Source organism: Saimiri boliviensis, chromosome 16 (assembly GCF_048565385.1).
Source record: "Saimiri boliviensis isolate mSaiBol1 chromosome 16, mSaiBol1.pri, whole genome shotgun sequence".
Taxonomy (NCBI): domain Eukaryota; kingdom Metazoa; phylum Chordata; class Mammalia; order Primates; family Cebidae; genus Saimiri; species Saimiri boliviensis.
Window position 1 is genome coordinate 80,819,772 of NC_133464.1, and position 13,668 is coordinate 80,833,439.

Consider the following 13,668-nt stretch of genomic DNA (forward strand, 5'->3'; position numbering starts at 1 on the left):
TGAAGCAATTCCCGTATTTCTCATTTGATATTGGTGTTGTGGCCTCAGATTTCTTCTAGTATTTGCTTCTGATAAGTAATTATGATCTATACACAAAAAAGTAAGATTCAGTATTGCTGACTTAGCAGTTACATTGTTGTATAAAAGAGCTACTTCCAAGTATGGTTACAAATGATCCCATGGAATGATGACTTCACGTTCTTCTCGTGGGTTTGTGCTGCGCTGCTTTCCAAATATGCACTGAATTTATGCATTAGTCTGGTGGTTTCAGTTCTGTGAAATATTCTGGGATCTATACCAATTAAACATTTTCATAGTTCTGCCTATCGTCCTTCCCTGAGGATCCATTGCTGCTTGGTGGCCATTCTCTGCCTTTTTATAGTCACCTGGACAACCCATCATCTCTTGCTTGCTTGAAATCTTGCTAAAAAAGTTCTCATTTCCTGTTTGCTGTATGGGCTTGAGTGGAATGTTTGTTGGCTCTGTTGTGTTTATTCACCAATTTGTACATTATTTGTTGTCCTTTGCTACTGTAAACAGTAAATATAGTTTGGTATTCTGTCAAAAAAAAAAAAAAAAAAAGAACTTTCTCTATGTGCTGCTAAAACACTCTTTTAACAAAATTATAATAAAGTCAAATATAATCAACAACCAGACGTAAGAACCCTATATTGTGTGATCAAACAAAAATTATGAGGCTACATAAGGTAGCTTAAAAAGCAGCTTTGTTGATATATAATTCACATAGCATACAATTCAACTATTTGTGTTGTATGATTTGATAAATTAGTTTTTTGCTTGGATGAAAATTGCTTTACTTTCTGACCACCTTACATTTCTTTGACTGATTTGGCTGATGAGAATCAAACAGGAAAACTTAAGCCCAGTTACTTTCTGACATGGTCTGTCAAATTCCACATTAATAATGTATTTGTTTGTTTTTTTGTCAATGTTGCTTCTAAATCCATGACTATTTAATTTTGTAACCTTTCGTGTCTTAAAAGTTTCTGGCTGCCATGGTGGCTCATGCCTATAATCCCAGTACTTTGGGAGGTCGAGGTGGGTGGATCATGAGGTCAGGAGTTCAAAACCAGCCTGACCAACATAGTGAAACCCGGTCTCCACTAAAAATACAAAAATTCGCTGGGCGTGGTGGCACACGGCTGTAGTCCCAGCTACTCTTGAGGCTGAGGCAGGAGAATCACCTGAACCTGGGAGGCAGAGGTTGCAGTGAGCTGAGACCTTACCATTGTGCTCTAGCCTGGGTAACAGAGCAAGACTCTATCTCAAAAACAAAAGAAAACAAACACCCTAACAACATGAAAAGCAGATCTGGCTCTAATGCTGAGAGTGGAATAGGCCCCTGCTGCCTTTGGTTATGGGAATGGTTTGGTTGGAAACGGTGACCACGTGGAGATCTTTGCTCCCTGGATCAGAACCTTAAGCCTGCGCTTGTTCATTACACAAGTTTTCTGGATCTGCTTCTCCCACAGGCATTTAAAACACGTGAAGGTGGTGTTGCATAAAAAGCAAGCTCGTGTGTTCAGCAAATATAACCAAGTGAGCAGAGACAGCGTCGCTCACTCGCCGAGAGGAGAGCTGGGCGTCCCACTGTCTCCTGTGGAATACAAGCAATGGACATCGAGAAGGTCAACTCCATGGACTTTGGAGAATTCGTGGATGTGTTTGGGAATGTCGTTGAGAAATGTCCTCTGATTGCAGCTGCTGTTTGGTCCCAGCGACCCTTCTTGGATTTGGAAGATTTACAGAAGCACTTTTTTGCCTTTATTGATGCCCTTCCGCAGTCAGGTAAGGCTTCAGTATCAGACATTCTCTGCAGAGGGATTTAAAATATGCTTGCTAAAATATTTTTAGATATTGGCTAGGTATGATGGCTCACACCTGTAATCCCAGCACTTTGGGAGGCTGAGGTGGGAGGATCACTTGAGTCCAGGAATTTGAGATCAGTCTGGGCAACATGATGAGATCTGTCACTACAAAACTTGTTAAAAATCTATCTACTGGCCGGTCATGGTACCTCACACCTGTAATCCCAGCGCTTTGGGAGGCCCAGGAGGGTGGATCACGAGGTCAGGAGTTCGAGGCCCAGCCTGGCTAACATGGTGAAACCCCATCTCTACTAAAAATACAAAAATAAGCCAGGTGTGGTGGTGCTTGCCTGTAATCCCAGATACTCAGGAGGCTGAGGCAGGAGAATCACTTGAAGCTGGGAGGTGGAAGTTGTAGTGAGCTGAGATTGCACAACTGCACTGCAGCCTAGGTGACAGGACAAGACTCTGCCTAAAAAAAAAAAAAAAAAAATTATGGCCGGGCACGGTGGCTCACACCTATAATCCAAGCACTTTGGAGGCCAAGGTGGGCGGATTACCTGAGGTCGGGAGTTCAAGACCAGCCTGACTAACATGGTGAAACCCCGTCTTTATGAAAAAAAAAAAAAAAAAAAATTATCTATCTATCTGTCTAGACATTTTAGTCTAGTTTCTTGTACTTGTGGTCATTGAGCTTTTTTCCTTTGGAAGGTTCAATAAGTTTCCTTAGGTCTAGTCTATGAGAGCCAAGCATTTGCGTGGCTTTGGTCAGACATGGGCTGGCAGAACGAATTGGCTAAGGTAAGTGGCTGTTAAATATTAGAGCTTTAAGGTCACAAGGAGAAACCTGGCAAAAGGCATCAGAGTGATTCAGAGGCCAAAGGCCAGGCTGAGGGCCTACCCTCTCAGCTACACCGTTTGGCTTGGGAATGTCCTGTATGGGACAGAGAGGACAGCCAGATATCAGACTATCTCTACAGCCCGGGGGAAAGGGCAATCCACTGACTTTTGTACCAGAAAGGGCCAGTTTGGACTGGATGGCCAAGGAGAGTGAATTCATTCAGATCAGCAACTCCCTGAGGGGCGGAGGGGAAGAAGGAGAAGCTGACGGCATGTCTCTGGAGAAGGGGAAAGAAGTTATTGATTTCTTCTGGGGAGGGAGGGAGGAAATGAGGCACTTCTGGGTGTGGGGTGGGGAGAAGAGGAGGTGACTCTGAATGGCACACACAGCTTCACAGAGACCAGTCTGCAGCAGGGGCTGTCCTGGATGCTCTGTGAAGCCTGAAATGTGCTGAAGGTGTGGCGAGGGGCAGAGAGGCCTCCTTCCATGGACATCTGGGTGGGGAAGGAGAGCTGATGCTCTCTGCTTCAAAAAGGAGCCAACAGAGAGTGCTGCCCACCAGGACAGGCTCTGATAGCCAGATGGCTTCTGACCGTCACACAGAGGTCTCCAAAATGTGGAGCTCCTTTTAATTCATTTGAGGCTCATCCAGGAAAAGCAGAGGGTGCCATAAAATCAAACGGACGGGAATGTCGGGGCCGTGGGGACACTCACCCACCTCTGGGGACCTCTCCGCAGCTGAGCACTTTAGCTCCGTCACTGGGCTTGGGGATCAGCACTGGAGCCTCCTGACCTTTGACTCACAGGGACAGCCCAGCTCCAGCCTGATGAGGAGCGGACTGCAGATGCTCAGCTGAACTCCTACAGGGCAGGCAGGAAGGAGCCGAGAGCCCAGAGCCCACGTCTGACAGGAGACTACAATAGAGGAGGCAAAATGACAGCCTCATAGGAAAGTAATTTCCTATCAGAAAAAGAAAAAGAAGGAAAGAAAGAAAGAAAAAGAGGCAAATCCCATGATTGTCTGTTTTTTGTTTGTTTGTTTGTTTGTTTTGAGACAGAGTTTCGCCCTTGTTGCCCAGGCTGGAGTGCAATGGCGCAATCTCAGCTCACTGCAACCTCCGCCTCCTGGGTTCAAGTGATTCTCCTTTCTGAACCACCTGAGTAGCTGGCATTACAAGCATGTACCACCAAGCCTGGCTAAGTTTTGTATTTTTCGTGGAGATAGGGTTTCTCCATGTTGGTCAAGGCTGATTGCAAACTCCCAACCTCAGGTGATCCGCCAGCCTCAGCCTCCCAAAGTGCTGGGATTACAAGTGTGAGCCACTGCGCCCAGCCCCCCATGATTGTCTTAATACCCAAAAGAGTGGTGAGGCTGAGGATGAAGAGTGCTGAGAGAGAAAGCTAGGGTCTTATGAATAATTTAAATCTATTATTTTTAAGTTTGGCCAGTTATTTAACACATATTTTTTGGGTTTATTACTCTGTGTCTGTAACTTTGATAAAAACATAAAAATTCTTCCATTTTCATCTTATTTCTTACCAACAATCCCCCCAGCCCGTCTGGCCAGAGGTTCTAGTTATGGGCCAATCCAGTCAGGGCCCTGAGCACAATGGGGTGTGGGCGTGGGCTTCCCCGCTCCTGAGGCTTGTTTTGATGCCCCCGTGACTTGATGAAACCTCTGTCTCTTGGCTAGTGTCAGAGTCCCAGATCACAGAGTGAACAGGATATTGGGACTTGGTCAAGGTTTGCTGAGTGAATGCATGAAATAATTTCTAAGGTGATATTGAAAGACGAGGATTCTGGCATTACCCCCACCACACACACACATTTTAACTGTAGCGACTTTAGTGGTCGGTCAGCGAGTAAGATGGCTGGAGGGAGTTTGGGCCCCTAGACGGTTGCTGGCGTCTGCAGGAGACACGGTTCTGGGGAGGAGTGTCCTGTGCTGGAGCCTGCCCCTGGGTTCTGCACTTGTCTCTGGGGCAGCTGGGAGCCTCAATGCTGTCCAGCAGCTGCTCCTAATCTTATCAACTCAGTGACAGTAGATAAGTGATGTTACCAATGGTGACAACAACAATGACAACAAATAGTGAAAGTTTATTGAACTTTTGCTACTGGTATGTTTCAGGCACTTTTCCAAAAACTTTGTACTTGTTAATCACTTGAATCCTCCAATATCCCTGTAAAATAAGGAATAGTATTATTATCGCCCCCATTTTTACTGATGGAAAAACTGAGACACACAGAGATTAAGTAACTTTAGCAAGGACACACTGCTAGCAAGTGACAGGACTGGAATTCTAATAACCCTGAGAGTCAACCCAACAGCTTGTGAAGAAAGTGGCAGACCTGAGAGTCAACCCAATGCACTTTGAAGCCTTTTTCCAGACAATCAAAACAAAGTCTAGAAATAGTTTTTAGAGTTTTCATTCATTTATCCACTAATGTATTTGATTAACATAAATGCTTGATGTCCCAGACCCCATGTTTTATTGTTTAAATAATCAAATAAAATGATCTATTTCACGGCACGGTGACTATAGTCAATAATAATCTATTGTATACTTGAAAATTGCGAAGAGAGTAGGCTTTATTTTTATTTTTAAACTGAGGCAAGTATTATTCTGTCACCCAGGCTGGAGTGCAGTGGTGCCATCTCAGCTCACTGCAGCCTCCCCTTCTGGGGTTCAAGCGATTCTCCTGCCTCAGCCTCCCTAGTAGCTGGGATGACAGGCACGTGCCACCATACTCAGCTAATTTTTGTATGTTTGGTAGAGACGGAGTTTCACCATGTTAGCCAGTCTGGTCTCAAATTTCTGACCTCAAGTGATCTGCCCACCTTGGCCTCTCAAAGTGCTGGGGTTACAGACGTGAGCCACCTTGCCCTGCCTTCAAGAGAGTAGATTTTAAATGTTCTTACTACCAAAAAAATGATAAATATGTGAGGTGATAGATACATTAAAAAGCTTCACTTCATCATTTCACAATCTATACATATATGAAGACATCAAATTCCATACCATAAGAATTTATGAAAAAAGCAATAATATGGGATTTATTACACTCTAGCTTTGGATGGTAAGAAACAAAGTGGGTGAAATAGATTCTTTGAATCCTAAAACTAAGGGACCTTAGAGAGACGTTCAGGATACAGCGGTCTACTTAGTCACGTATCTGTTTTGGTGACTGAAGGAAACCCTCCACCATTAACAGAAAACAAAATTGGGGCCAGGCATGGTGGCTCATGCCTGTAATCCCAGCACTTTGGAAGGCCAAGGCGGGTGGATCATGAGGTCAGAAGTTCGAGACCAGTCTGACCAACATGGCGAAACCCCATTTTTTTCTAAAAATACAAAACGTAGCTGAGCATGGTGGTGCTTGCCTATAGGTAGGCTGAGGCAGAAGAATCGCTTGAACCTGGGAGGTGGAGATTGCAGTGAGCTGAGATCGCACCTCTGCACTTCAGCAAGACTCCGTCAGAAAGAAAGAAAGAAGAAAAAAAGAAAGAGAGAAAGAAAGAAAGAAAAGGAAAAGAAGGAAGGAAGGAAAAGAAAGAAAAAGAAATTGAGTTTCTAGACTCAGGTCGAGTCCATTTAGGGTCTGCTATGATGATTATTGGCCAGTAGATGGCAGTCCAGGATTACTATTGAGCTCTAGTGCTGCCGGGCAAAGTACCTTCTCCAGCCAATGAGTTCCTACAGATTGAAGATAACACAAAGATTTTCCAGGCAAGAGAACTGCCAATTAGTAAAGCGAAGAAAGTTGAAACACACATGCACTAACCTGAACAAATTCAGTACGGATTTGTGTTATAAAATTAAAGAGCAATACAACTTTCATAAGAGTTAATTAACTGCATTTCTGCTGGCTATAGTGACTGACGCCTGTAATCCCAGCACTTTGGGAGTCTGAGGTGGGAGATCACTTGAGCCCAGAAGGTTGAGGCTGCAGTGAGCCATGATCGCACCACCGCACACCAGCCTGGAGGACAGAGCAAGAACCCTGTCTCAAAAAAAAAAAAAAAGTGCATTTCTGTGCATTTCAGAATTATAGTAATGCCACAATTTAGTACTTTATGCTTATTAAACAACATTTTTGTGAATGAATAGAGTCAGATATTAAAAAGTTCCTTATAATATAGGCTATGATAATATAGATTTTGGATCAAGCTATTAAAACGTGTTTGTTAATTCAGTCAAAACAAACAAACAAACAAAAACCCATTTCTTACCAGAAGTGCTGTGTTGCTCAAAAAATACTTACCGAGTACCTACTGTGCCCCAGGCATTGTTGTGAGCACTGGGAATGGGGGGCAGTGACCAAGACAAGTCCCTGCCTTAAACGAGCTTATATTCTAGTGAAGAGAGGCAGGATTAACATTAAAAATACCATTATTTCAGGTTCTAGAAGTTCTCAGAAAAAATATGTGTAATATGGCAGAAAATATGTAATAATGGAGGTCTTTCTTAGGAAGTTAAAATTTAAGACCGAAGGATGAGAAATAAGTAACTGAAATCTAGGATGAGGCCACTCTTAGAAAAAGAACCAGGCCGGCTGTGGTGGCTGATGCCTGAAATCCCAGCACTTTGAGAGGCTGAGATGGGTGGATCACTTGAGGTCAGGAGTTCGAGGCCAGCCTGGCCAACATGGCGAAACCCTGTCTCTACTGAAAACACAAAATTAGCTGGGCGTGGTAGCACACATCTGTAATCCCAGCTATTCGGGAGGCTGAGGTAGGAGAATCCATTGAACCCAGAAGGTGGAGGCTGCAGTGAGCTGAGATCACACCACTACACTCCAGCCTGGGCGACAGGATGAGACTGTGTCTCAAGAACAAAAAACAAAACAAAACAAAAAAAGGAATCTGAGACCAGGATGAACTTGACATTTTGGGGGCACAGAAAGAGCAAGGTGGTTGGAAAATAGTAAGGAGCGGAGGGATGTGTGGAAGAAGAGGCAGCAAGGGCTGGATCACGCAGAGCTGCTTAGGTTTAATAAGGAACTCACTTCTCCATTTGCTGTGGGTCACTGGGGTTTATGCTGTAGGACGGTGATGTAGGGGCTATGTCACATTTGGGGGCTGGGCTGAGGGGCGCTGCAGCAGTAAGAGTAAGAGATGAGGTGGCTTGGATTATGGTTACAGCAGCAGAGATGGAGAGATGCTACTGGGCTCTCAGAATGGGGCTCATAGTTGGAGTGAACAGGTTTTTTTTTTTTTTTTTTTTTTTTTAAATGGGTTTGATGTCAGAAGGCAGATCAGAAACAAAGCTGAATGAAGGGTCACTCCTAAGTTTTCAGTCTGAGCAGCTGGGTGGGTGGTGGTGCCATTTTCTGAGGGGAGAAAGACTTGGAGTTGAGAAGACAGGACGGAGGAAGGAGCTTGCTGAGTCTGAGATACCAAAAAATCATCCAAGTGAAAATGCCGACTGCTCAGTTGCATCAAAACGGAGGAGCTTGGTGAAAGAATGGATGGCATTTCCAACCCTAGGACTGGCCGAGGGCACTCAGAAAGTACATTGGTATAAGTAGTGAAGGGACGAGATGTGGGTACTGAATCCTGGAGTACTTCCATGCTAGTGACCTACCTGGCAGAGCAAGATGAAAGTAGGTCAGGGGTGTCTCTGAAGGCAAGTGATAGTCATTTTTTAAGGAGAGAGGGCCCACCAGGTGACATGATCTGAAGAGGCTGAGAAAGAAGAGGTCAGGCACTGGTCTTGGGACCCAGGCAAGATGTCCTTAATCAGTGCAGATGGGTTGGTGGAGGGGCTCCAAGCTTGACAGAGTGAGGCTGGAAAGGGAGGTGAGAAGTGGAAAGACCAGAAGATAACTCCTTTAAGGCCTTTTCTGTAAGGGGGAGCAGAGAACTAGGGAGAAACAAGAAGGCAACATGGAATCAAAGGAGAACTTTAATACTGTTTATGGGATGAGAGATTCTAAGGCGTGTTTGCACATTGATAAGGGTAAGTGGTTTGGGGATGGAGAAATAGATATTTGAAATTGCAGAAGCAAAGTCTTTGAGAGGAAAGGAGAAGCTAGCTTCAAGAACTCGAATGGAGGGGTTGGCCTTCCATAGGAAGAACAGATTATCCATTGTACCAGGAGTAAGAACACACCCACACATCACTGTGTATGGACAGGGAAGGCAGTTGGATTATTATAGGATTCTGGGCTTCCACGGGCACAATTGCCTACCCTGTTCCTCTCCCATGGAACAACAAGTGTGTGCTCTGTGCCAGGAATTCTTCTCGGTGCAAATATTCAGGTCCTATGGTCCCAGCAAATAACACACATCCATATCTGCACCTCTAGATGTGATGTGCAAATGTCTTAGGAGGTAAGTTCAGAATTTCAGGAAAGACTGAAGAATGGGAAGCACCTAGATCCCCAGAGAACCACGGGCTGCCTGACTGATCTGGCTGGCACCTGGACTTCCAGGTAGAGACACTGAGGGCCGGAGGTGGAGAGATGGCACCAGTCTCCAGCCTCCCACTGGGTCTCACCGGCGCAGCTTAGGGATAGCATGCTGGCACTGTCAGGGAGCTTCATTGAGATTTTCAGCTTCATTGAGATATAACTTATTTTTGCAGGCCAGAAGGCACAGTAGGCAACATTCCCAGTATACCCAAGGGTCCATTGGTTTGGGGCAATGAAGATGGGGTATCTCGCCAGGTGAAGCCAGGCTCTGCTTCTTCTGAGCTACCATCCTCTACCTGATTCCCCATGCCTTTTTCTTGTTAGGCACCGTGATTGGGGGTGGGGGGAAGGGGGGGAAGTTAGTTGAGAGAGAGAGAGAGATAGAGAGAGAGAGAGAGAGAGAGAGAGAGAGAGAGTAAATTCCAGTTTCTCCGTTTTAGTCTCTTCTGCCCTTTGCTCTGCTTGTTCCTCTGCGCCTTTTCTCTTCTCGCCGCTGCAAGAGTGGAAAACTCAATGCTCAGTTCTAGGCAAACATTAACTCCGGGAGATGTTTCCAAGCGGGAGACAAACTAGAGAGTGAGAAGCAAGATGCCGAGACACCGAGGGCAAAAGGGGGCTCGGGCGTGTGCGGGGCTGGCCTGCGGGCGCCGCCGCCTCCCTCTGCTGCGCGGCCTGCTTGGGGAGCCTGCTGGGGGCGGCAAGAGGACAGACCCCCGCCCGGGCCTCCCACCAGTGACCACCTCCCATGCAGCTTGGGTTGATCCTCCAGACAGCATGCGATGGGGGGGAAGGGAAATCCTCTGACTGGACAGGGGACCTAGTGGCTGCACTGAAACGTTGAACACCTGCGGAGGAGGCGCGGGAGGTCCAGCCGCCCAGGATTCGCAGTTTCCCCCTTCGCCGCCGCCCGGGCGGGTTGCGGTTCTGGGCCTGGATGAGCGCGGAGGGGATCGGGCGGGGGCTGAGCTCGGTTCCCCAGGCCTGGCAAGTGGCCGTGTGGCACAACCAACCCCGGACCCAGGGCTGGGGCTGCTGCCCCAGGTGGGGAATTTAACTCTAACATTTTCGCACCATCCGGACGGGGCTGGACGCGGGAAGCGGGAAAGAACCGTTCTTGTTTGCAGTGGCCGCCGGGCAGGGCAGCGACGGGAGCGGTTCTACCACAGAGGTGTTAGGCCTGCTCGGTGGCTCACACCTGTAATCCCAGCACTTTCGGAGCCCGAGACGGGAGGATCGCTTGAATTCAGGAGGCAGAGGTTGCAGTGAGCTGAGGTCGTGCCACTGCACTCCAGCCTGGGCGACAGAGCTGTCTCAAAAAAAACCCTCAAAACCAAAAAACAGTGGTGTTAGAGGGATAACATTATTGGTGATTAAAGTTTTGTCCTGAACTTTCCTTAACCTTGCAGGGGCAGCCGCGCCCTGAAAACGCCTGTGATCTGGAGTGGAGGGTCCAGGCATAGTGTGGGAGTGTCCCTAGGCAGGTCACTAGCTCCTTCTGAGCCTTCATTGAATCCTCTCTTACACGGAGATGTTACCGTCGGTTCTCCCTGTCCTTCAGGACATTAGTTCATGAATTAGATGGTGCAATATCAATCATCCTTTTATTAGACAGAAACAGTAAATTTGAGGAAGAGGACGTCTACCTTACAGGAGGTTTAATTTTCAGCTTCATTGAGATATAATTTATTGAATGGTGTTTAACATGCGCGCCTTTTCCAACAGCGCTCCACACCTATTCCCAGCACCAGAAGCGGACAACCGCTTTACTGAGAAACAGAGACAGGTACTTTCTGAGGCACCTCAGTCCAGTTCCACTGGGCTACTACAACTAAAAATGACTGTTTCTGTTTACTAGGTATTAGGCAATGTGTGTTAAGGAAATGAATTGTCTCTAATCCTCACAACTATTCAGCAAGCTAGGTGTCATTCGCATTTTACAAATCATGGAGCCCTGCTCACCATATCTGGAAACTCACCTCACTCCGGAGGATTCTAATTTTCGCTTTAGAGAGCTGAGCAAGATGAACGATCGCCCAGCGCTAACCCCGGGAAATCCCCGGGACTGAAAATCGCAGGTAACTCTCCAGAGTTTTCCAATTTTAGGCCTAGGAGATTATGCGAAACTGCCCTCAAGTAAACGCTGTTCTCTGGGACCTCTTTGGGTTCTACAGTCAGAGAAGGGGAATAAGCCCCGGGCCGATGGGGGATGGGTGGGTGCAATTTCCTAAATAGAGGAAAGCTACTTTCATTCAAAGGGCTGTGGAACCCTGGCTAGAGGTGGGTTTCTTTGCAGTTAATCATCTGCAAGGCTTCTTGGATTTGTTTCCAGAAATCCAGAACTAACACTTAGGGTCACAAAATCCGGGGCATTTATTTGCCAAGCTCCATGGATGTTATCCCTGTGGATGCACCCCGCCCCTGCCCGTTCTCCCTAGGAGCAGAACGAAACCCATTCCAGGGCTTTTGCAGGAAGTCTTCAGGCCCTTGCGTCCGGCCCCTTTCGACATCAAAGCCCCCCCTGAGAGCAAAGGACTTTGAAAGATAGGAAAAGCTCTGGCTCCTTATCGCGTCTCTGCTCCCTCCCGACCTAGTCGTAAATTCCGAGCCGCAGCGGCCGCCCTCTCTCTCCTCCGCTCTTCTTGACCCAAGGTCTCAAAAGACAAACGTGTCACTTCCCGCTCCGCCCCTGGATTCTGGTCCTGAACGAATGTAGTGAGGACCTAGAGGCGCAGGGTCCAAGACTTGTTAGAGGGGCGGGCGCCATTGGCGCCCCTGCGCCGCCAGGACACTATCACCTGGGGACCCTCCTTCACCCTCCCGCAGCCTTCTTTGGGGCGGGGCGGAGCGGGGTGCGGGGCTCGGCCTGCGCGCCCTCTCGAGTGCGTGGTGCGGGGCAGGCGTGGTGATGCGTTCCCGCCTGTGTCTGTGCTTCTCCGCAGGCCAGGAGGGCATCCTGCGCTGCCACCCGGACCTGGCGGGCCGCGACCTGCAGCAGGGCACGCTCACGGCCGAGTCGCAGCGGGAGCACAGCGGCGCGGGCCTTACGAGCCTGGGCGCGGACGAGCTCCTCAGGCTGGCGGAGCTGAACGCGCAGTACCGTGCGCGCTTCGGCTTCCCCTTCATCCTCGCCGCGCGTCTCAGCGACCGGGCGGCGGTGCCGCGCGAGCTGGCGCGCCGGCTGCTCTGCCCGCCGGCGCAGGAACTACGCACCGCTCTGGGCGAGGTAAAGAAGATCAGCGGCCTGCGCCTGGCAGACCTCCTCTGCGCCAACCCCGCCAAGCTGTAGGAGCCACGCGGGCCTAGGACGCGGGACACACCACCGGACGCGCTGGGGCCACGGCCCGGAGTTCTGTGTCCTGGGCGGGAGGTGGACTCCGGCCTGGAACAGCGTCCACACACGTGCACAAAGGGAAGTAGGGAATTGAGGCAATCATACGAGTAATGAGACCTTTTGTCCACCCACCCGCACGCGCACGCGTTGCCAAAATATCCATATTGTTTAGCGCTTTGCCCTGGATTTATCCAGCTCACTGCTTCAATTCTTCACTCCCTTTGCGGCCTGCCGACCCCCCCCCCCCCACGACCTTTGTGGATTCCAAAGTGTTTATCCAGTTCTCCCCACCTTCTCCTGCTAAGCCCGAACTGCAAAGCAAAACGGACGGAAAAGGAATCCCTTTATGCCACAGCGGTTTGTCTGTTTGTTTGTTTTTTTTTTCTTTTCCGACCTCATTTGCTGCACCCGACCTTTATTGTGAGCAGAAGCAGCTTTCTCTCTCTTGAGCACTAGGGGAGCGGACCGGGAGCAAGGAAAGCCGAACGACGGCCTGGGCCCGGCCCGGGGCACTGGGGAAACCGCGGCAGGGATGCGGTGGGCCGGGGAGAGCCCTCCGAAGGGCGGGCGTTGGGAAGGTGCCCCGTGGGGACAGGTGGAATGGCTGCAGTTACCGCTCCTAAATGGCGGGGGGCGTCCGAGCTGGACGGGCTTGAAGATCTCTCCCGGAGGTCGGCTCTTGAGGGTGGGCTTGACTGTCCCGGGAAGCCCATCAGTTATTAAAATAACAACATTCATTGAGCAGCGCTGGGTATTTGGACCCCAGAATGAAGCGAGATTCCAGTGTCGATTAAACGGAGAGAAATGCCCGTAGAAATCTTTGCTTGTTAGCCCTGGAGCTTCAGAGCCCGATTAGGCTGGGCAGCTTCCTGGACCAGCAGCCAGACTGGCCACTGGCGGAAAGCGCATCCTGCGGAGGAGCCCACCACACTCTGCCAATCCCGACTGCCCTCTCTCGCGTGCACGCTCACATACACATACTGAAGGTGTAAAGAGCCCCAACAAACACTACTTAGGCTTCTATTGGCAGAGAAGAAACGAAATATCCATGGTCTCTCCAACATAGACAAGGTAAGAGGCTAAGGCCAAGGGGGCCCTTTTGAAGACAAGAGCTTCCATTAGTCACCAACTGTGTCCAGGATTAGCAGCAGCAGCAGCAGCAGCAGCAGCAGCAGCAGGAAAACCTTTCTCTAAAGAGCTGCGTGGCGGCACCCTTGGTTCTGGGGCTGATACTCCATAGAAATAAATCACT

At 48.7% G+C, this 13,668-nt stretch overlaps 1 protein-coding gene across 1 annotated transcript; it reads left to right on the top strand.

Annotated features, from left to right (window-relative positions):
• Positions 1–1,486: 1,486 nt before the first annotated feature.
• On the top strand, positions 1,487–12,770 carry URAD (ureidoimidazoline (2-oxo-4-hydroxy-4-carboxy-5-) decarboxylase). The gene is made up of 2 exons (XM_003919720.4): positions 1,487–1,809; positions 12,025–12,770. The coding sequence occupies exons 1-2, from the start codon at positions 1,635–1,637 to the stop codon at positions 12,369–12,371; spliced, it is 522 nt and encodes a 173-aa protein (XP_003919769.2). The 5' UTR covers positions 1,487–1,634; the 3' UTR covers positions 12,372–12,770.
• The last annotated feature ends 898 nt before the right edge of the window (positions 12,771–13,668 follow it).